The sequence below is a fragment of the Macrobrachium nipponense genome, chromosome 41 (genome assembly GCF_015104395.2).
Source record: "Macrobrachium nipponense isolate FS-2020 chromosome 41, ASM1510439v2, whole genome shotgun sequence".
Taxonomy (NCBI): domain Eukaryota; kingdom Metazoa; phylum Arthropoda; class Malacostraca; order Decapoda; family Palaemonidae; genus Macrobrachium; species Macrobrachium nipponense.
In genome coordinates this window covers 5150938-5175871 of record NC_061102.1, presented here as the reverse complement: position 1 = coordinate 5175871, position 24934 = coordinate 5150938, and the positions used below count along the sequence as shown (strand labels likewise).

Sequence of the window (24934 nt, the reverse complement as noted above, 5' to 3'; positions counted from 1 at the left end):
CGCAGATATACCTATATTATTTTTCATACACGTTTCTAGCCATTTTTGCAAGACTTTATATCATAAAATTTGGACAGCTTTGAGATTGTTGAAGATTGATCAACTTAGATATAGCCTGAAATGGTGTCAATATTGCCAGAAATATTCTTACCACAGAGAATGAAACTTTTAACATCTTGCACACCACACTTCTTCATCACCAGTATATGCATGGGCTCATACTCTCCACAGGAAAAGAGCGTTCAGCATCTCATGCAAGAGAAAGGCTTATCTTGTAGGGTTGCTGAAGAGGTGCCTGGATATGTTAAATATCCACAACTGATGCATAGAAAAGTGAGCCATCGTTGTTGGCTAGTGTGGTTTATGCATGCTTTTGGGTTTTATTGCATTTATTACTGTAGTTTCAAAGTATTCCATGTTTTAGCCAATCTGTACATGGAATACTTTGAAACTACAGTAATAAATGCAATAAAACCCATAAATATGCTGTGGATGAGATATGTTGATGATATTCTAACGTTTTGGGATAATAGGTGGGGCAATTTTAATGAATTCCTTTCAAAATTAAACGCATTAGTGCCCAGCATCAAATTTAAAGTTGAATGAGAAACAGACAACAAAATTCCTTTTCTTGATGTTTTAATAATCAAAGACACGACAGAATACAAATTTACCATATACAGAAAATCAACGTTCTCACTTTCATACATTCACTACTTTAGCTATCATGACATTGCTATCAAGATGGGTGTAGCCAGCAACCTGTTCTTAAGAGCCTTACAAATTTGTTCCCCAGATTTCCTGGAAAAAGAATTTGAACTAATTCATAAGCAACTTTCATCTTTAAAGTATCCTGACCATATAATTGAGAAAGCAATTCACAAAGCAAATGTAATTTTCTACCGACCCCCTAAAGACAAGGCCAGTGATACACCCAACAATAAAATAAAAATTCCACACCTGGACACGATTAAGAAGGTGACTCAGACCCTTGGAAAATCTAACCCTTTTGCATTTACTTACCCACACGCCTTAGCCAAATCCCCGATTAACGTCCAACAAAAGACATCCCCCAAGGACACTGGGGTTTATCAAATCCCATGCCAGGACTGTGACCAATCTTACATCGGATTTACAGGAAAATCACTTCCACAGAGATTAATGCAACACAAACAGTCAGTTAGGTGTGGACAACAGAACTCAGGTATTTTGAACCATATAAATGAACATAATCATAGAATAAACTGGAATTTGTCACGTATAATTTATAGCAGCAACTGCCGGTAAAAGAGTCAAATGATGGAATCGGCTTAATAAATGAGAGGCAGGTAATGAACATCTCAAAAGGGGCATGGGTTTCAGATGTGATTGACAAGGTTTTCATTCAACCAACGCTTAAGAAGATTAAAGGAAGATTATCAGCGGAGGTGACCTAAATTGGCTTACCTGTGGATGGATCTCTTGGTATAAATACCACCTTTGCTGTAAACTTTTTTCATTCATATACCTGAAGAGAGAGACAGCAGTCTCTGAAATATAGTACTTTTCTCTCTATATTTTGGTGTTTTTAAGGCTCCTTTTATTAGATGGAATTCTGTTGTAACAGAACATTTTTACCAGTCATATATATATATATATATATATATATATATATATATATATATATATATATATACATATATCATATAATATTTGTATTTCAATCCAGCATTTTAATTGGAATTTTGAGTATAGGAGAGAGAGAGAGAGAGAGAGAGAGAGAGAGAGAGAGAGAGAGAGAGAGAGAGAGAGAAAATTTAGTAGCAGCTTACAGATTCTCTTAAGGTCACTGAGTCTCGACTTTTTCGACTTAATAGGACAAAAGACGTACCCAGATGTTGTATATATGTATACATACTGTATTGTGTATTTATTTATGCTTCATCGAAGTCTGTGTACGAATTTATGTTGCACAACATCTTTAGTGCTTTCAACTCATTTGTCTCTAATGATATGAGCGCAACAAAGATAAAGTTCTTATGTGATAAAGAGATATTCTTATCTTGTCATGTCCCGGTTTTTGGAGAACAATGTGGTTGTTGTTTACAGATTTCGGCCCTTCCCCCCCAACAAAAAAAAAAAAAAAAAAAAAAAACACACACACACACACACACACACACACACACACACACACACTCAAGGTTTTGGTTTCATACACGTTCTCTGTGATGATACCCCTCCCCTTAAGGGGGCGGGCAGTGCCGTCAGTGAACCTCATTCCTTTGTATACTTCTGTCCGTCTTCACTTTCAACCATCTAGCGTTCTACTCTCTCCTAACAATATTGTTCCAAACATTATTTTTTCACATACAGTGTATGTTATTGTCGATGTTCTCCCTGCAGTGAAGCTTGTCTTGTACTGTAACAATTAACCAGAGCGGTTTTGTTATTCATTTGCTTATATTGTTTCTGAGTTAGTCAAGTACCTAGACATGCCAACAACTTATCATTCCTTCATTTATAACTGTAAAAGGGAATGAAAAAGGAAGGAGTTGGGCTTATAAAACGTCTTCTACTGTGTACGTTTATCTTCTAGTCAGAGTCTAATATAGACATGACATCATCAGTCGTGGAAACAACTGGATGTGGCTTTTGCATTTTTGTGAATTTCATAGATAATTTTCAGATACAGTAATGTAGATAAACTGTGATAATGAGAAGGACTGATTGTGTGAATTGCTTGACTGATTCGTTGTGATTTTTTTCGATAATTAATTCTTTTTTATGTCTGTGACACCGTGAGGTGCACAGTAGCACTTTACCTGAGGTTCTTTGCAGCGTCCCTTCGGCTCCTTGCTGCAACTCAATATAGTATTCCTTTTACTGTACCTTCGTTCGTGTTCTCTTTCTTCCATCTTAACCTTCTCCTAACAGTTGTTTCATAGTACGAATGCTTTGAGGTTTCTCTCCTGTTACTCCCTGGAATTGCTGAATGACCTCAGAGACCTTACAGCGCCTGGCCTTAGGCCTAAGTTTTTTATTCACATTTTCAATGTTTGATTGTTTGGTGTTCAGTTTCCTATCGCTTTTATATTATCAAATTGAAATAAACCTTTGGAGTTTTACGAATAACCATCTTATTAATATTAAGACGTATTTCGTCATGGTTTTATTTATTGCTGACATCACCAATTATAAATGTAAATACATAGAGGCAGGGCCAGTTTTTTTTAAGCTAGTTTGACGAATTTGAACGCGTTTCTGTATTCTAAGAACGAGGAAGTATTAGTCATCGCATTATTCATGCTACATTAACAGAAAATGTTCACTCGGACAATAATTTTTATACTAGACAGTGCATAAAAGCTGAAAAGAAGGCACAGAAACTATTGTGATACATAAAGAGGCAGTTCAAATACAGAAACAAGGAAACAGTGCTGCAGCTCTACACATTAATAATTAGACCCCATCTTGAATATGCAGTACAGTTTTGGTTACCAACACCAAGAAAAAACATAAATAGATTAGGAGTACAAGCAAGAGTCACAAAGCTATTTCCATCCATCAGGCAAATAGGTTACAGAAGACGACTTAACATGTATGACTTAGAAACACGACGATTGCGAGGACAACTAAACAGTTGCATTCAAAATACTGAAAGGCATAACAAAAGTAGACAGTCACCTACTGACATTAAACGAAAACCAGACAAGAAATAGTGGATGGAAACTAGAACTGAAGAGATATAACAACAGATCTCATTGTGGGAACTTCTTTACATATATGTGATACTTTGAATAAATTGCCACCAGAAGTTGTAAGCAGCAACAGGGTGGAAGATAGCTTGACAAAAATCATTAGGACATTGTGAATGAAAGTTAAAACCTGCTCCTAAAGATAAGTGAGCACGCCATGTCTCCTCGGATGGACCAATAAGTCTTTGAGACATCCTAATCCTTGCAACTCCTTGTAACTTTAATTTAACTTTTTACTAACCTTGGCATATTAGCGAAGGCGTTTTTGCTAAGAATGATTGGACTAGTGAATTTGATGGCGTAAGCAGTTTTCATAACTTTGCTGGTCCAGTGACTGTGAATCATTTGCCAGTTGATATGATACCGTTTCCAATTGCATTAAAAAAATGAAATTATCTTGCTTCCGAAAGTTGACATACATGCTTGTGTGGATTACGCGAATGCTGGTTTTTGATATGATAGGTGTTGGTGGACATTTCGTAGTAGGAAAACAATAACAGGATTTACTGGAATTTTTAGCTGTTATATTGTGACGTCACCGCATGTGGTCGGATACTATATAAGTATACCCCTTAAAGCCTTTGTGCTTATCTCTGTCAAATTGACAGTCAGCATGAGCAACCAGCAGATGACATTGAGTGGGAAATAGCAGTTTGACTTTGTTACTTCTCAGTTCAGATTACTAACGGCGGTTTTTTTTAGCTTAGGTGTTGGCATCAAACGCGAATCGAACACGTTTGAGAAAGTCTTTCCTAGAATCAATTTTGTCGTGGTATTGTTTCTCTTTTAAAATAAAATGTCACCAAGCTATCATGATGCACGTCAAAGTTCTATTTGTTTATCAGTGTCACTTTGAAGCATTACGAGCTTGCCAAAGGTTATATATTTCAAGTGAATTATGTTGTCCTTGTTTATCTTTGGTTCTTTGTTATAAAAGCTTGAGTCGACTGTGCTTTTGATTAATACTTGAAGCTTATCTGTGGGAGATTGAGTCCCAGGAGAATATCAGAGAGAGAGAGAGAGAGGGGGAGGGAGGTGGGGGAAGGGGCGGTCTTGGGGTTGTGTGGCGGAAGATTAATTGCATTTTGAAGGACATTTTGTTGAATGGTTCAAGGCTTCAAGTTTAAAGCATAAAATTTTAACTCTTCAAGTTAAAAACCTAACGTTTTTTAAATTCTTCAAGTTAAAAACCTAAAATTTTCTAACTTCCAAGTTAAAACCAAACATTTTTTAAATTCTTCAGGTTAAAAACGTAACATTTTTAACAGTTCTTCAGGTTAAAACTTCATTTTAAAAACTTAATATTTAAGAAAATCCTTTAGGTTAAAAACCTAATTTTTTTTAACTTCCAAGTTAAAAACCTAATATTTTTTTAACTTGCGAGTTAAAAACCTTACATACTTTTGGCTCTTAAGGTTAAAAACAACTATTTTTCACTCAAGTTAAAAGCCTACAATATTTTTAAACATCGGATACAAAGCCTGACATATTTGAACTCTTCAAATAACATTTTAAACTCTTTTACTGATGTTTATATATTGTGTAATAATCTTACATTTTCATTAATGACAAATATTTTATTTTTTCAGGGTCATGGAGAGTGTGAAGCATTTATGCTTAAATCTTAGCCCAATGAAACGTCGTTCCATGGGCGAGTTCTCTTGGCTTCCTGTGATATCTGCCTCCAGTAAAGGTAAGAGCACCTTCTCATTCTGTATATCATAGTCATAATCATTTCCTATCATGAATATACATTTGGAATTTATTCCCATGTTGGTCAAGTCAAGTCAGCAGTACGTATTGTAGGAGGTGATGTTATTCGGGGAGCAAATGAAATAGATTCAATATATTTTTCTGACTAAGATCAGTTTGTAGTATAGCTACTGCTCAGAGAGTTGTGGTACTATCTGGCGACAGCATGGGGCCATGAATGTCAAGCATAATTGCTTGTAAATATTACAAGATAGAGAACACATTGGCCTATTTGCTAGAAGACTCCTCAGTCCTCACCTGAAGTCTTCCCTTTAACATTTTGCGCGTTAAGATACCCAGCTGAAGACTTCAGCTACAAGGAAAAGTCGTGATAGGTTGGTTTTCATACTGCTCAAGTTTGCAGTTTTCTTTTTCCCAAATCATGGTACTAAAGGTGATTGAATACTGCCACTGAGAAATGTCCTCTCTCTGGTTAAGTGGAGAGCTGGCATTGATCTCTATTTGTTGTCTGTCGTAGAACTGGTGAGTGATAGACACCATGTCGGCACTCCAAGTAGTAATAGACCATGTCTTTTTTGTACTGTAAAATTGAGGAATTGTTTTAATTAATTTTATTGTTGCCCTGCACGATTGCCTCAGCTGTTATGGCTTGCATAATTGATTTTGTAAGTTAATATTGGTAGTACGTTAATCTGGCTTCATTTTAATTCTTATAGTCTGCGTAATTTGTTTTCTATGTCATTAAAGTCTATTTTGAAGCTTAATTTGAAAGACATGTTACGGAAGTGCTAACGTGTGGTGACCTCATATCCAGAGATGTTATCAGCTGCTTAACTTCACATTTTTCCCCATTGTTAGAACAATATTTTTTCGTATCTAAGCGATAGGCGATTCCTGAAGTAATGTATCATTGCTGGAGTGGCTTGTGTCAATTTAGGTTAACATGACAGAGAGAATAAATGATGCGGCGTTTATCAATCAAAACTTATCAAATTATCCAGTCGTTACCTGTCACTTGAATACGAAGGCTTATCCAACACCCAGAGGAGAGAAGATTATCGCAGAGGGCTAGACCGATATTTTCTGAACTTGAAATTCCAAACAAATTTCTTTCCGTAATTCGTTTATCAATGTCTGCACTGTGCATGCTTGCGTGCGTGTGATTGTATGCGTTTCTTTGCACGTATCGTATTGCACATTTGATATATTTTTAGGTACTTTTATTCCTCTCACTTGGAAGGCATTTTCAATTGTAAGCCTACTTACTATCAGTAGCTATAGACCTAGTTTAAAAATCGCTCTTGCAAGCCAGTTATAGATGGCATTGTAAATCACCTTACTGTTCATTGTGATAGGTGTTAATAGTACTAATAATAATAGTGCTAACTGGCTATTTGAAGGTTTTATTCCTATTTTGTGATCAGGAATTGCTGGCAGCTCAATGCATCTCTTTTAAGATGCAACCTACCTCCTACTACCACTAGTAGGAGTATAAGTTTTGCGCCAACCATGCTGCTTCCAAGTGCTAGATTAGTTTTCATTTGCCAGTCAGAATTTCAAATTTACGAGTAGGATACGCAATATATTTTGCCATAATAAACAGTACTGTTTAGACCACATTTAAAATGCAGAAACCGTTTGGTATAGCAACGACTGAAATCATTAAGTAGCAGTAGTACTAACACCAAAATTATTTTTATGTGTTGAGGTTGAGAGAGAGAGAGAGAGAGAGAGAGAGAGAGAGAGAGAGAGAGAGAGAGAGAGAGAGAGAGAGAGAGAGAGCGTGTGTGATAGGAAAAGATAAGAACTAATCTATTATCAAAAGTTTTTAAGCTCGTTGAAGTAAGCTGTAATCATCCATCCCCTTCCCGGTAAAAGCCATACGGAGAGGTAGAGTTGTCGAGAGCTGTTGGAGACTCAAGTAGATTTTTATCAGTGTACTCAAGTTATTCACCAATTCCCTGAATTTGAGGTGAGTGGTCGGATTCTCAGAGTATGACCTGATATAATGCTTTTGTTTTTGGTTCCTCTGAAGGTGGGATGAAGGAGAGGAATTCAGAATCGTGACTGACAGAGCTAGATGAGTCTAATGCTGGTAGGTTCCTGAGCGCACAGAGACGCAATAATTGACAGAGTTAGAATGAGTCTAATGCTGGTAGGTTACAGAGCGCACAGAGTCGCAATAATTGAGAGTAGGATGAGTCTAATGCTGGTAGATTCCAGAGTTAGATGAGTCTAATGCTGGAAGGTTCCAGAGCGCACAGAGACGCAATAATTGAGAGTTAGATGAGTCTAATGCTGGTAGATTCCAGAGTTAGACGAGTCTAATGCTAGAAGGTTCCAGAGTACACAGAGACACAATAATTGAGAGTAAATGAGTCTAATGCTGGTAGATTCCAGAGTGAGTCGAGTCTAATGCTGGAAGGTTCCAAAGTGCACAGAGACGCAATAATTGACAGAGTTAGATGAGTCTAATGCTGGTAAATTCCAGAGTTAGATGAGTCTAATGCTGGAAGGTTCCAGAGCGCACAGAGACGCAATAATTGACAGAGTTAGATGAGTCTAATGGTGGTAGATTCCAGAGTTAGATGAGTCTGTTGCTGGAAGGCTCCACAGTGCACAGAGACGCAATAATTGACAGAGTTAGATGAGTCTAATGCTGGTAGATTCTAGAGTTAGAAGAGTCTAATGCTGGAAGGTTCCAGAGCGCACAGAGACGCAATAATTGACAGAGTTAGATGAGTCTAATGGTGGTAGATTCCAGAGTTAGATGAGTCTGATGCTGGAAGGCTCCACAGTGCACAGAGACGCAATAATTGACAGAGTTAGATGAGTCTAATGCTGATAGATTCCAGAGTTAGATGAGTCTAATGCTGGAAGGTTCCAGCGTGCACAGAGACGCAATAATTGACAGAGTAAGATGAGTCTAATGGTGGTAGATTCCAGAGTTAGATGAGTCTAATGCTGGAAGGTTCCAGAGTGCACAGAGACGTAATAATTGACAGAGTAAGATGAGTCTAATGCTGGTAGATTCCAGAGTTAGGTGTGTCTAATGCTGGAAGGTTCCAGATTGCACAGAGACGCAATAATTGAGAATTAGAATGGGTCTCATGTCGGTAGGTTTCCAGAGTGCACAGAGACGCAATAACTGACAGTGTTAGATGAGTCTAAAAGAGAGAGAGAGAGAGAGAGAGAGAGAGAGAGAGAGAGAGAGAGAGAGAGAGAGAATCGTTAATGACTTTAATGACTATGGTATCATAGTTTATTTGTAAAATTCAAATATATACACCTATTTTGACACTGTACTTGATCATGAGCTCTATAGGCGCTCTACTGTTTAAGTAGCACGGAAAAAGCCGGTATTCGTAAAATAGAGAAGAATCTCTACAAGTGTAACGCTGTTGAAGTAGCCATTAATTTTAATAAAGTATGCTTGAGAGAGGGTCTGCTTCCTAAGTATATTATTATTATTATTCAGAAGATAAACCCAATTTATAATGAACAAGGTCACTGGTGGTCAAGGACTTGAAATTCAAGCTTCCAAAGAATATGGCATTCATTTAAAAGGTGGAACGGAAGGTAATAGGAATAAAGGAATGCAGAAAGAAGCAATCGGTTATTAGGAAATAAAAGATAAACGAACAAATTGATAAATAAATTGATCAAATGTAAGCAAACCATTAAAATACTACAAGGGGAAGGTTCTAGTTGCACGACATCTTCAAGGAGATTGTTCCACAATCCAGCGCACTCTCATCAGCCATCTTTCCACCCCCCCACCTTTTTTTTATGTCTTCTTGTCATCTTTCTCGTAAACGTCCCATTATTCTCCATCCCTTTTCACCAACCCAGTCCTTTATTATGTCTTTAGGACCCAAACCATCTCAAAATACTGTATAATCCCTCGTCTTGCCTGTACTAACATTTTTATGACTAATGCACGCATCATATTTCTCACTCATCTAATGCTGCATATATCATGCAAATAGTTCATCGCAATATCTTCAGCCTTATTCTTTTTTATTTCGTTCACATTTAACATGCACACTTTGCTTCCATAGAGGAGAGTTGGCTCAGCAATTCCTTTTAGCATTCCAGCTATGGCTTCCATAGACAATATAGGTCTGTTTCTCTTACATCACCTCATATGGTCACATGCCGTACTTTCATCACATATCTATCATAAGGGTTTTTTTTTCCAGCTCCTTGTATGCCACAAACAGCTGCTGTTTTCCTTTACTTTCAAAACTGTTGTGTAACAAAAACGTTGTCGCCTAATTTTCATAAATTATTCAATCCATAACACTGAGACTAATGACCAGTCTCTTATTTAACCTTTCAGTTTTTCAAAAGGAGCATTGGGAATTTTTATTTCTCATTGGTTGAGTTGCTCACTGCCATGAAATAGCGGTCAAAGTTGTCAGTAAACTCAGACTTTAACTGGAATATCTTTTAGAACCAGAACTAGTATGATATCGGGAATATGAGTGGATTCCTTTCGCCATTGTGGAACTGTCAGAGGACTGACAGATTTCTGGAGCTGACAAAAAAGAAAGAAATAAAAATACGCCTTTGATCCAAGGATTGAAACGAACTTATATTTTCCAGAAGGGGCATTCAAACATAAACGTATCTTTACTGACACTGCAGTAGACTCCATACATAAATGTGCAGTATAACATCTGCAAAGATGCCTTGGAATCTGATATCATAGCCTCTGTAAGTTTATTTCAAGTCAGTGGTAAAAAGACGGAAACAAACAAGTGACAGAACAGGGGTAAAAAAAAAAAAAAAAAATACTCTGGAGCAGTGGCGTAGCTAGCTTTCCATCAGTGAGGGGGGGGGCAAGCTATTTTATGAGGGCCAAAGAAAATGGCATAAAACTTATATAAAATTATATGATTAGTAAAAAATACTATTCTCAAACGTATAGATTCATGTAAATAAAGCAAAATATTAACATTAGTAACGAGTAAACATGCATTCAAAATTATGGAGTTCAATTAATTCTCAACTCTTACTATTTTCCTCACAACTCCGTTCAAAACATATATATAAAACATATATATATATATATATATATATATAGAGTATATATATATATATATATATATATATATATATATATATATATATGCGTGTTGTAAAGGTTACAAGAATCAAACTCATGTTATGATGAATAAAGCAAAACTGTAAATAAACTTGATATATTTAGAATAATTTCTCAGGTAAATAGCATTAGAATGGATCACAATAATATCATCAGCAGCACATAATGTCAATTGTATTTTAAAAAACACTACTAATAAAGTAAAATAAACAAATCACTTCTCATCTATATACGATAACAAACTGTCCAGGTAACAGGGTCCAAAATAAGATAATTAAGAATATAGCAAAACTGTAATTAAACTAAAAGTATTTTTCCGTATTTCAAATAAAAAAATATGGCAATGGCATGTAAATGATCAATATATAATGATATAGCTTTAAGTATAAACATATACATCATTAGATATCTTTTCAGAAAAGAAGTATCTTTCTATTATCATGTCCCTTGGCAAATTTTGATACAATTTTGTCCACATCGATAGATTTGGCTCTTGACACGTGGATTCCAAGAACAGCAAGTGAGGACAATCGTAAATCATCCATGGTGCTGTGCAGACAATTTCTTTTATTAGCCTCATAGATGAAAAACTTCGTTCACATGCAGCTGATGTGTGAGGAAGAACTATGGCTATTGTCAGAAGTTTACACAAGTCCGGAAAGGCATCTTTGTAAGGTGACAAGAATGAAGACAGTTGTACAAGAGTGGTGATCTTGATTCCCTCTGATTCCTTGCGCTGAATGAGCCATTTGGCTTGGGGTACTTTACTTCTGCAGCTAAATCAGACAGTTCAACTCCATACTGGACTGCCATGGGTTCAATGATCTCTGCATTAAAAAATTTGGAGCTTCTTACTGAAATAGACCTCAGTCATTGTTGGTTATCTTAACTGAATCTAGATCCAAGTTCTGCTAGAAAGCGGTCAAGCACTGGGTAGACAAGATTTACAACACAAAAGTCATGTTTTGAGTCAGGTGTTTTCTTGGCCAAGGGTAGTACGTGTTGCAAAGCCATCAAGCATTGAAGATTGCTGTCGTTTTCTTCCTGATTTATGAGCAAATCTGACTGGGATGTCTAGTTCCTTTGCCATGTCTTTTTCTTTAGACCAAAGAATATCCCAATTTGAATCCTCGCTCTCTTGCTCCAGCTCATCATGTAGAGTCTCAACCATGTCAGCAGCAGTTCGGTTCTGTGCAGAAGATCTTCAAACACAACAAGGCTTATGATGAATGAGAAATTAACTGCATTCAAGAGTCCAGCTGCACCAGTAGCACGCTTTCCAGAGTGCTCATTGGCTACTTCCTCTAGAGTTTGGTAGTTTCAGCAGCGTTACTTTACAGGCTGCATACTGACATGCCCATCTTGTGTCACTCAATTTTTTTTTTAGCTTTTAGGGTTGTTTCTCCGGAAATAACTTGTTTTGTTTTTGCAGGAGTAACTCGTGCAGCACAGCTGATGACATGAACACATATTTGGATTTCAACAATCCAAAGAAGTGGTCTGCAATCTTGACAGACTTAACAACATCCACAATCACCAAGTTTAGGCGGTGATTATAACAATGAATACAAGTTGATCCTGGTGCAGCTTCTTCTCAGAGAAGTCTTTGTACACCAGCATTTACCAACGCAATTCTTTGCATCAATATTGAATGTCAGTAACATTTCACATATGCTGTTTTTAAGATACTCTGCATTTAGTTCATGCAGTCTTACGAACCCCAAAAACTTCTCATGTAGGGTATGATCAAACAAATACCTAACAACAACGGATAGCTGTTCTCTTCCACTAATGTCCTTTGACTCATCAGCCATTATAGAAAACCAAGTAGATTGATAAAGCTCATCTGTTATCTCATCAAGGACGGTTTCGGCCATGATTCCAATAATTTCATTCTGAATGGTAGGACTGGTGTATTTGGCATTCTTGGAAAACAGACGGCTTTGATAATGGGATCTTTTACACTGATGAGTTCCATTGTTTCAAGAAAATTGCCCTTATTCATACTGTTAGGACCTTCATGATGACCACTTTGTGCAATTTTTTGACGAGCTGTTTGGCTTCTCACATGATGTAATGCCTATTTTCTGCTACAGTTTTATTATGGGCAGATGTTAAGGATTAGCTATAGTGTTTCCCCAGGCTCTGTGTTCTTCAAAATCTTTCCAAGTACACATGGAGTGCCTATGAAAATAAATTTTCTCATGTTGTGAGAAGCCAGCTTCTTTTTCTGTTGCTTTCTTCCACTGTCTGTACCCAGTAGACACAAAGGCTGTTCCAGAGGCGTTATTTGGCTGTGGAAAGTTCCTGTAGCAACAGCAATATGCAGCATCTGTCATTACGGAGCATTCCAGCCAGGAATGACTTGTATACCAAGATGCCTTAAATGATCTTAGTCTGTTGCCAATGTGATTAGTTGGAAAGCATGCCTGAACTGGCTGCACGGGTGTTTCTGTTTTACCTTGACAGATATCTGTTGATCCTGGTGGTCTTCTTGTAAGTTTTTCACGAGGGGCTGTAATTTTCTCAGTCGTACCTGAGTCGTAAGCTAGAGAACCAGTTGACAGACGGCTTTTTCATCAAAACCAAAATCGAAGAAATTCAAAATAAATTGTTTTTATACAATTAGGCCTAAGTGCGACATATAATAAGGTAGTTTTTACGTATATATCTTACTTTTGTTTTGTGAAAACGTCAAAATTATTCATATTCTATACAGCACAGGTTCATTACAGGCTGCTCAATGACCAAGAGCCCGTATCAGCAAAAGGCTGACTTAATCTAAAGCAACTCAACAACAGGTTCAAATAGTTTCATGATGTACTTATTTCATCCCTCTACAATCAAACGCGTATGGAGACAAATTAAAGACTGCAACAGGAACTGTATCGTCAACTGACAGAATTTCGATTCAAATATCATTAACTTTACAGCCTACAGGCAATACAAAGGAGTTTAAACAACTATCCTACTTGAATGAAACGTGAATGGTACATAGCTATTAGCCTAGGTCAAGCTGCCGTCTATTGCCATGAGAAAAATTCACCCTGCAAACAGAAATCGATGCCATATTACAAGAAGCAGAAAGGCGAGAATGATATATCTTAGTTCTAACTGCCACTGTGACTATGCTTACCCCTTTAACTTCTGATATACCGGTTGCGCTCAAGGCACCAAACATGCCGTTAAGCAGTTTCTTTTCTGACTATTAGTTCATTTAACATGCCGTTAAGCAGTTTCTTTTCTGACTATTAGTTCATTTAAAATTCTTTAGTTTTTATTAATTTTCGTGACTTTTATTCTGAATATTTGTAAATTCATTCATTAGAGGCTACTCCCACGAATTTTTTGGAAATTCCCACAAAGTGGCAACACTGAGCCGCTGGAGGCCCTTAAATTTCAAATTCAGTCACAAGAGGAATTTCAACTGGGGGGGCCAAGCATCTGATTGGGGGGCCCCAGGCGCCCCCAGGCCACCCATAGCGACGCCACTGCCCTTGGAGATGGGAAATGGATCAGGTGTTACACCAACAATAAGAATAGCAGTTGATATAAAGCGTCTTCTTCTTCTTCTTAGCTTAGTCCCTTTTGGGGTGGCTGTTTTCAATGGGCCCCCTCCATTACCTCTGGCTCTCACCACCACAGTACCCCAACCGTTAAAAAAAATCAAACAATGGACTAAAGCTCTAACAAATCAAAGAACAGTTACAACCACAACCACTATACCAAAGATATCTACACAAGGTCATCTAATGCATTAAAACCAAATGGCTTATCAGGTTAAACTTACACTAAAGTGGGTAACCAAATAAATGATTAGTGAGAAACCTTGCTCTGCAACTAACAGCAGTACGTGATCAGATCATGTCCAGGCAAACTCATTGAGTCCATGATGAGATTATAACTTTCGTCCAAGGCTTAATTTTTTTCTGGAACCTTTATCCTTGACTTATTTTTGGGGTGGGGGAGAGGGAATTTTGTATCAGACTTTTGCTCTAAGAACGAGTTTCTGATGTATGAAGGAAAGATCTTCCTCAGAAAGCATAGCGCTGAACATTAGGGAACTAGACCTACGACCTTGAATATATCTGAGCGAAGAAGCTTGTCATGTCTCGCTTTACCTGACTTGAGTTGCTTGTCAAGGTTCGATTCTGATCACCAGAGAGAATAGATAGCGTTATATATGTCTTCATCCCCGTAGGGGGGTGGGGGGTTAGTGTACCTCACGTGTTGCACTGCAAGCATTACTTTAAGGGTCTTTGCAGCATCCCTTCGCCCCCTACCTGCAACCTCTTTCATTCCTTTCAACTGTAGTACCTCCGTTCATATTCTCTTACTTCCATCTTAACCTTCCACCCTCTCCTAATAATTGTTTCATGGTGCAACTGCTTTGAGGTTTTTTCCTGTTACACCTTTCAAACTGTCTTCTTCTTCTTCTTTCCCACCGTTATCCCTACATTAAAGGATCGGTTGCCTGATGCGCCTTCTCCATCTCCACTGCTTTCTATCAAAGACATCATCCTCCACTAACATGTCTTCATCCTCCTCTAAAGCGTCTTCATATGTAAAATGAATGATTTCTCTATAACTTCTATATATATAAAAAAAAACTGGTACTATCAATGCAACGGAAACCCGAAGTATAAACACTACAAGGTCGTTCAGAAATGCTAAGAGCTAAACAAGGTGTGATAATAGACCCAGTCTACGTGGAAAACTCGTCTTCCCTTTTAAATAAAACCATACTAACTTAAAAACAAAAGTGTAAAAGAAACAAAATTCATCCAGCTTTAATTCTGGGAACCCGAAGTGGGTGGATTGATGTTCAACGAGATAAGTTTCAAGGGTTTTGCTTATCTGATAGCCATTAGGCCAATGGCGCTTGGGCAAACTGACGGCGTGGCCGTTGAAGAATTCGTGGTTATCTGATAGTTGCAAATGTTGCGTTGCATTGGATAAGTCCAAAGTTTATAACGACAAAATTCTTTTGGCCGCCCAAGGCTTATAATTATGTATTCAGTTTTTTACTTGCGTGAAAAAATAAACGACTGCATCTTACAATGACTGCGGGTATGATATAATTGTATATAAAAATAGTCCTAAAATCTAAAATGGCATTTCAGAGAGAAAGCACTTAAGCTATTGTTAATAAAATCAAATGCTATGATATCCTTTGTTTTGCCTTCTGTAAATCCAGTTTACAATTCTGATTCATTTATTTGGTTTCACACTTTAGTGTAAATTTAACCTGATAAGCCATTTGGCTTAATGTATTGAACTGTCTTGCGTAGATATCTTTGGTAAGCCGTCTTAGTTACAACTGTTCTTTGATTTGATAAGAGCTCTAGTCCATTGTTTGAATGGATGAGGTTTCTATTCTTTCTGTCTTTCGTGTTTATCTGTTGGGGGGTATTGTGGTGGTGAGAGCCAAAGGTATATACTGCAGGAGCATCTAAAAACAGCGACCCTGGTCGGGGATTAGGCTGAGAAGAAGAAGCAGCAGCTTTATACCAATTGTTATTCTGCTCCACTTTCCATCTCTAGGGTGTTCTATGAGGCCTGTTTAGTCACTTTTTTGTTTCCTTCTCTGAGTTCTCTCTACCACTTTCTTTTAATGCGTAGCGCAATCATTTTTTATAAACCATATTTATATATCACGTCGCCAACGTACTAGAATCTTATTGCATTGCGCGGAATAATTTGATCACTATTTTGTTTTCAATAAATTCCACTTGACAGAATGCTTGAAACTGGTGACATATCAAGGTAGCTCCCAGAGTGGTATATCTAGCTTTTTGCTCTTTTAATTTTAGCAGATTATCAAAACTCGCTTACCTAGAATCATTATTGACCTGTATTATGTCATTTATTTATCGTTATTTTGTTAAATTGAAGCTGAACCAAGGCAAGTACCAAATTGGTCCAGCTGAAAATGCTTACATTAGGCCTAGTGAAAAACAAAGTAGGCTATGCCATCACACACAACTTGTTTATCAAGTTTTCGTTTCACTTTCGTAGCTCTCTGATTTTTTGTTGATATTTCCTTTCAAATTATCCATGGGATTTTTGTAGAATTCTTTGTATGAATTTTAATCATTGTAAAGAGTTCATTTTTTCTATGTAATCTTTGTATTTCAAATTACCAGTGCACCAGATGTGTAGGCTTCCATCACGAATTTTATTATGGGGAAATTTTGAGTATGTTTTTTCCTAATTTGCTTAAAGTTATATTTGCATTTTCCGTGGAAATATCAGTATACTTCCCCCAAATTACTAGCCATTTCCACAACATAGTCATATATCGAGCTAGGATCTCTTTAGACAAATTGGCGACACATTCAAGGACTTGAAAGGTTCCTGGTTCCTAGGCGCTCACTCCACAAACACAGTTGCGGGCACACTACACTGAGGTGCAAAGTTTTATTTACTTTTACCCAAACTCCCTTTCATTTCTTCTTCTTTATAAGTGAGGCAGAGCCGTGTTACTTAGTTTGACATCCATCGCTTTCCAGGTTAAGAACATTCTTAATTTTGAGGGCTATCCTTATGTATTCTCCCAGTTTTCTGTTAGGGGATAACAGTGTCCCTAAATTTATATCCTTATCTGATTTTTGAAGCAGTTTACACGTAAATAAATGTTCGATGGTGTCCTCCTCCACTCTACATATTTCACAGACCTCGTCCTTAAATTTGCCCCGGAAGTTAGCCTTTAAGTTCAACATATTCAGTCTGGCTTTCATTATGATATATGCATCCTTTGTATCCAGTTCTCGTATGTACTTGTTTTCCTCGAAGTCGTCTATGAATCTCAGCTTCTTCACTTCTTTTCTCTTTTCTTTCAAAGTCTCTTGGATATCTTGATTAATTTTTTTCTTTATTTCCTTTTTCGGTGCTTCTTTGGGATATTCTCTTAGTCCCTTTTTTTCTATATCATATTTGGTGCATATGTTCACCACACTTTTTGTCCAACATTGCCCATATGGGGCTCTTAACTGATCTTCGACTATTTCTTTTACAAATCTTTTCTCCTCCGAATTTATTATGTTGTCGAAAAGCATTATCTTCTTATAATCAATTCTGTAGGCTACTGGCCATATGCCGGACTCAGCTATAATTCCCCAATACGGCGTGCCCTTAGGTTGTTCATACATTCCTCGGAGGATCCTGTATTGCATTTTCTCTAGCGTATTTAACTCATTTTCCGTTACGTTACTCCACGTCTCTATGTTGGCAAATAAGGTTGGTACAACTACTGTTTCATAGATCTTTTTCCTTACTTCTAGTGCCATGTTTCCTACTTTGTTAACGTCCCCATATCTTCTGATTTCTGTTAGTAGGTACTCAACCTTTTGATTTCTCGTTTTAATACTTGCTTTCTTTGAGCCATTTAGTGTGTACCATTCTCATAAGTACGTATATTCTTTCACGCTACTAATTGGGCCATTTTTAAGTTCTGTTCTTATTTGTACATCTGGTTTCTTTGCTTTTTTATCTATTACTAGCACTGCTGACTTACTTGGCTTCGTGTTAAATGTAAATTTCTTAAGCTGCTCTAGGCTACGGCAGTTGCCAATTGCCATTTCTACTCCTCCTTTCCTGCTTGTGGGGAACATTATGTCATCAACAAATATTAGGGACTCTATTGCTACGTTTCTTATGAGTGTTACGTTATTGCTACGTTTCTTATGAGTGTTACGTTCTTCCTGCTTAAATCATTTACTCTGTCAGTCACTAAGCTGCATAGCTTTGGGCCGTAAATTGTACCTTGCCTCACATTTTCTGTTATGTCAATGGTATCAGTTTCTCCCGCTGGGATTCTTATGACTGCTTTACCGTTTTCATTCATTTTTCTTATCAACCATGCATCTTTCCATCCCATCACTTTCCCTATCTCTTTGATGCAGTCCTTCAGATCCAGTTTGTCAAAGCATTTATACGCATCCCCAAACCACATGTACGTTGGGGCTCCCAACACTGAGTTGCAGCTAATCACTGCATTTAAGGTTAACAGGTGATCAACTGTGGATCTTCCCTCTATGCCACCACATTGGAGTCGGCTTATCTTCTGGTTTAACTCATCCTTCGTTATTTCCATCCTCACTTTTTCAAATACCTTGCTTATGTTACTTGTAATGAATATCCATCTCTTGTTTTCAAATTCTAGTTTGCTTCCTTTTTTATGCAGTGATAATATTTTCATTTTCTCCCATTCATCCGGAGTGTTTAACTCCTCTTCAATGTCTCCAATTAAGAGTGCCAGACTTTCAGTCATTTCCGTACCCATACTTTTTATAATTATATTATTTATCCCTTGACTGTCTGGGGTGTATTTATTCTTCAGATTCTTTACTGCTTTTTCCACTTCTTGAATACTTGACTTTTGGATTTTTTCCGTTTTTCCTGTCCCACTTATGGACATCCATTTCTGGTACTGGAGGTTAATTTCATCTGCTAGCCTACTGATTTCATCTTTAGGTTTATCTAATATGAATAGATCTTTATAATATTGTTCATATTCTCTTTTAATTTCTTCAACATTTTCTATTACTTTCCCTTCCTTGCTTCTTACTGCCACCACATTATTTGGTTTCGTGCCGTCAAGTTTTTTCTTGAAGTCCCAAAAGGCTGCTCCATTGACTCCCCCTTCGGATTTTATTTCAGCTGCTTTCTCCTTCATTCTAATGCCAACTTCCTTCATTTTTTCTCTAATAATGTATTCACTTATTAATTTCTTCTGCACCTGCCATATCCTCTTCTTTTCTGTACTAATGAACCTTTTACCTTCCTTTTTTATACTCCTTCTAGCCCTCATTAGGTCTCTTAATACTCTTGATTTGTTATTTTTCACTTTGGTTTTTTTCTTACATTTTCTCAATATCTTGTCCAATTCTGTTTGCCATTTGGTGTATTTCTGTTTTATTGGACCATTTTCTCTTGCTATTTCTACCAAGGCTTGTCTGTCTTTGCAATCTTTCAGCTTTCTTATATCTATCACATATTTTCCACTCTTGCTTCCCTCGCATACTATTCTCCAGTTCATGACCACTCTCACAGCACAGTGGTCAGAGTGCACCAGTTCAGAGGATATCCTGTATGGAGTTATGTCTTTTGTTTCATCTATTTCCATTACCTGTACTCCTCCTTCATCTCCTTCCCTTATCATTACATAGCCGATAATAGACTTCTGCATATTTTGTATTCTTGTCCATGTTCCAGTGCATTTTCTATTATTATTTAATAACATTAGTTTGTTTTGATTAGGTTCAGCAGTGCCTTTCCTCCTTTAGTCACTTCTTCCTTATTGTTGGAGATGACTTTTTCTTTTGCAATTGAAGTCTCCCAGGATCATTACTTTTTCCTTGTTTTCCTTTGCTTTATTTATTTCATCTTCTATTGAGGAGTACATACTTATCAGCTGGTCATTTTTGCATTCATGTTCCTGTGGGGCATATTTAACACCTAACTTTATCTTGTTTGTGCTGTTATTGATACTTACCCAGACAGCTTCATGAGTTGTGTTTTCTTCTTTAGTTTGTACTGTGACACTTGCCAGTTCATTCTTAATTCCTATTAGGTCATCTCCTCCATTCCTCCTCCTGTTGTTATGGAACACCTTGTGCCCAGTTATTTCCACATATTCATTTTCGTGGTGAGTTTCTGTTAGGCACATTATTACTGGGTCCACCTTCTCTATTATTTCTTTCAAGGAGTCTAATTTTGACTTGATGCCCCTAATATTTGCATAATATATTCCACAGTTAGTGTATAGTCTTTTTTTCTTTATACTTCTTGTCTTCTTACTATTGTATTTAGTCTTACATGCCCCTATCCTTACTGACTTCTCCCTAGGTATGGTCCACTCAGGTTGGACACCATGGGGTTTCTTACTACTTCTGCCCATGACACTGGGTTTGACATCTCTACTTGTGTATTCCTCATTTTTAAAAAATGTACCTTGTTCACCACTGCTTCCATTCTCTCTTTTAACCTATCCATTTCAGTTTTTACTTTGTATTCTCGAGTGGTTTTCCTTATCTGGCTACTCCTTTCAAGGTTTTGTGTGCTGTAGCACCTGAAGCGGCAGCCCATTTCATTCCATGGACAAGGTTCCTTATTTTTAAAGAACCTACACATATACTGCTCATCCTCATCTCTGCTTGATCCTTTGTTCTGGCTCATAGTCAACGTGTGTCTCACTTCTGGGTACCTTTCCTATCCGTATAATATCATAGCCCATTTCGGCTTCTGATTCTGCGACTGTATTTACAGTTACTACCATATTTGCAGTGACCCTCTTTGAACTGCCTACATTCTAATCTTTGGCCTCCTTCATTTCCTCTTATTATAGTCCTATTCTGGGTAATGTATCTGTGATTATATATACAGTTCCTGCCATATTTGCGGTAACCCTCTTTGTAGAACTTACATACTGTCCTTTGGCTTACCTCTTTTCTGTCCTGACTATTTTGTGATCTTTTATAGATTCTACTATTCCACTTATGCAGGTAATCACAAGACTCTCCTTTCTTACACTTTCCTGCTCTAAAGTACCTGCACTCAGCTATTGTTAGCCTATCCTTCTCTTGAAATGTACTTTGATTTTCCCGTGATTCTTTGGTTTCTTTCAATTCCCTCTGTTGATCATTTTTCCTGTTCAGGGCTTCGCTCTTTGGGCATTGCTCGTCGTCAGGGTTAGGTGAGTTACTCTATGGTCTGAACGTTATTTTAGTAGGCCTTTCTATGGGTGTACCTTCTTTGTTTTCCATATCCTTCACTAAGTTTTCATTTAGGGTTTTCAGGTCTTCTATGAGACTCCATTGATTACTGACTGTCCTCCTGTTTTCTGCAATCTCTCCAATTGCTCTTTCTAATTTCTCTTAGTATGATCTACAATCTTATTTGAGTAATTGTAGTTCATCTTCCTTTAATTTGTTTTCCTTTTTTACTTTCTCTGCATTTTTTATTCCATCATACACCATTTTTTCCAAATTCTTGTTGATCAGGGATTTGTTCTCTATCTCCTTTCTCATAGCAATTACCTCATCCTGGCTTACAGACCCTTTTTGCCTGTACCCTCTCTGACATTCTACACAACCCAGTTTTTTCTTCCTCACAGCAACTCATGCAGTACCAGTATGGGCCTTTTACTTTTTCTGTCATTTTGATTGACCTCAAGAAATTCTTCATTTGAGGCTTGGTTAGGCTTGAGTTTCCACCTAACACTGAATGCAGAGCCATTTTTTGCACACTCGGCACATTCATCCTCTGGGCCTAGCTGGACCTTGCATTGTCCACACGGGCATGACTCCCCCCTATCACTTGTGTCCTTCTGGGTGGACGTAGCTAAAAAATCACCGCCGCTGTCAAAACCTAATAGTTTACCGTTTTCATCTAACAGGCCTACTTTTGAACATTCTTTGATGTCTAACAGGGAGAAGTCACTTCTCTCTAGAGTGTTTTCTGTTACTTCTTTTAATTTGGCTTTTTCTGAAGGTTTGACATGCCTACTACCCTTGGCGTTCGTTCTAACTTCAATTTTCATTTGTTGTTTACCCCCTTCCGCCATCTTTGTTTCCCCGACAACGCTGGATGTCTCCACCAACAACATACCTGTACCTTTCCTTTTAATCCCGATCTGAATCCTCCCTCTACTAATTATTTAATTTACACCACTCCTCCCTCTAGCTGGTTTGACATTCATAAAACTGGTACCCACTTTTAATTAGGACAAAAAACTGTATTATGTGGAGCAATGCGCTTGAAACGATCGTCAACATAGGAATTCGGCCAGAAACAGAAAGTGGTTGATTCAACTTGATTGCGGTAGACGGAATTTCTTCTTCTTCTTTATTTTAGTTGGAGATCGGGCTTCTTTTACGGAATTTAACCCCTCATTGTACCTTCTTCTTCTTCTTCTTCTCAGTAACATCAACCTCAACTTTTAGTTATTTCCACAAGTTATACATCAATTTAGCGTGTTTTTTTTTTTTTAACTGACGAAACTTCCAAGGACTCGAAAGTGTTTGACTGCGGTACGTCGATGGAGTTTAAACCATTATTTTCTTCTTCTTCTTCTACTTCTTCTTCTTCATCATCATCATATCATCATCATCATCATCATCATAATAATAATAATAATAATAATAATAATAATAATAATAATAATAATAATAATAATAATGATTGCAGGTCCACAATAATATCGCATGTGAAGTATAAAATCTTTAATAATAAGAGCTTTCGAACCTTGTACTAGGTTCATCTTAAGTGAAGTCACTTGACTGAAGATGAACCTAGTACAAGGTTCGAAAGCTCTTATTATTAAAGACTTTATACTTCACATGCGATATTATTGTGGACCTGCAATCATTGTTATCATTTTCGACACTGAAAATTGTGCCCAATAATAATAATCTTGCCTCAACCTTTTGCAGGTCAGCCTTTCCCACAGTGAACTCTTATGGCAAAATGGCCAAGGGATTCATCTTCTTACTCCTCTTGACGACGTTGCCGAATCTCCTGCCGGCACAAACCGTAGAAGGTGAGATATTTTTATCTGTTGTACTTTTAAGATTAAGCCACGAAGATACCTTGGATTACTTCACGTATGTTTGTTTAAAGGAGGCAAGAGCATTGTCTAGATGTGCCAATGAAGTCAGTTTGGTTTGGACATTCGAAGAATTGCTGATTGTAACGTAATTCACTAAGATACATGAATACCTGTAGGTTTTGACAGTTATTGTGAGCAAGCAAATGCTATAGTACCAGGGAAGTTCGATTCTAGAGGATTCCTTTCATGAACTTGGAGATTTTATAGAGAAGTGAGAGAATATAGACTGATTCATTAAGATTTAAGAAAATAGTCAGTATCTTTATTCTCATTAGTTTAGACAAATGAAATGTAGTACTGTTTACTTAATCTTGAATGGGAGGGTTGTCCTGTAAGATAGATCGAAGCAAATACATATTGTTTTTAAATAATGTGGAGAAAAGCAACTTTTCTATACATTAAGTTATGTTTTAATCAGTAATCACTTCTTGAGCAATTCAGTTTGTATTTTGTTTGCAGATGCTCCACCTCCTCCGTCACTTTTGAACGTGACTGAGATCAGGAGAGTGATGCCGGAGGGTAGTGGAACCAAGGATGCTAGGAATTATGCCACGCAGGTTACGGTAGAAGATCTTCCATTACTAAATGGCACTTATACCTTCAAAATGGAGTTCGTAGATGCTGATTCAAAAAGTCAGGCAAAAGACAAAAATATGACTTTAGCTTCTAATGCTTCAGTTACAATAATTTTTAATACAACTATACCAGATGAACCAATATATCAGCTATTCCTATTAATGGATGGTGATCAGGTCCTAGGAATTTGGGAGGGCAAATTCAAGATATCAGGTAATTATTCACTTCTAATATTTTCTGTATAATTAATAAAATAAATTTGGGGAACTTTTTAAGGATGTGTGGTATGTTGTTGGTGTGTTTGCAACCAAATACTCACACAGAAAAACCCAGTGGAGATTTGTAAGTATATAATAACTAAGTCACTACGGCTATCTGTAATTGTTTTTCTTGTACAGTCCCTGGAATGCTGGCTTATTTACACTATTAATTTATAAGTATAGGTCTGAGACTACGGAGTCAAATTACCATTAGTGAATGTGAAACAAGTCACTTGTTAAGATGAGATAGAAGCAACTTTATTTATCTCTTCCTGATATTGAATTTCTTTAAAAAGTATGTAAGCGCTCAAATGGTGTCAAGAACGTGTCCAATCCATTTGCCCTTTTTCATTATCTCGTCTATGTTTATGTCAACAGTGGCACGACTATACTGGCCTAGACCAGCTCTGGAAGAATTCTTGATAGTTAATTGTTATCTGTCTTATTGAGCATCAATGGGACCATAAGGGTAACTCCAATGAAGACAAGTGGTGGCTACGCTTTCAAAATATATATATATATATATATATATATATATATTATATATATATATATATATATATATATATATATATATATATATATATTATATATAGTTATATATATATATACACACACACACACACACACATATATATATATATATATATATATATATATATATATATATATATATATATAAATATATCATATATTATATATATAGATATATATATATATATATATATATATATATATATATACCAGTCATATATATATATATATATATATATATATATATATATATATATATATATATATATAATATGACTGGTAAAAATGTTCTGTTACAACAGAATTCCAGCTAATAAAAGGAGCCCATACAAACCAAAATATAGAGAGAAAAGTACTATTTCAGAGACTGCTGTCTCTCTCTTCAGGTATATGAATG

The 24934-nt window shown here is 36.8% G+C and overlaps 1 protein-coding gene across 1 annotated transcript; it reads right to left on the bottom strand.

Moving 5' to 3' along the window:
• Positions 1-18220: 18220 nt before the first annotated feature.
• Positions 18221-19720, bottom strand: LOC135212402 (uncharacterized). Its single transcript, XM_064245772.1, has one exon. The coding sequence runs from the start codon at positions 19718-19720 to the stop codon at positions 18221-18223; it is 1500 nt and encodes a 499-aa protein (XP_064101842.1).
• Positions 19721-24934: the final 5214 nt, after the last annotated feature.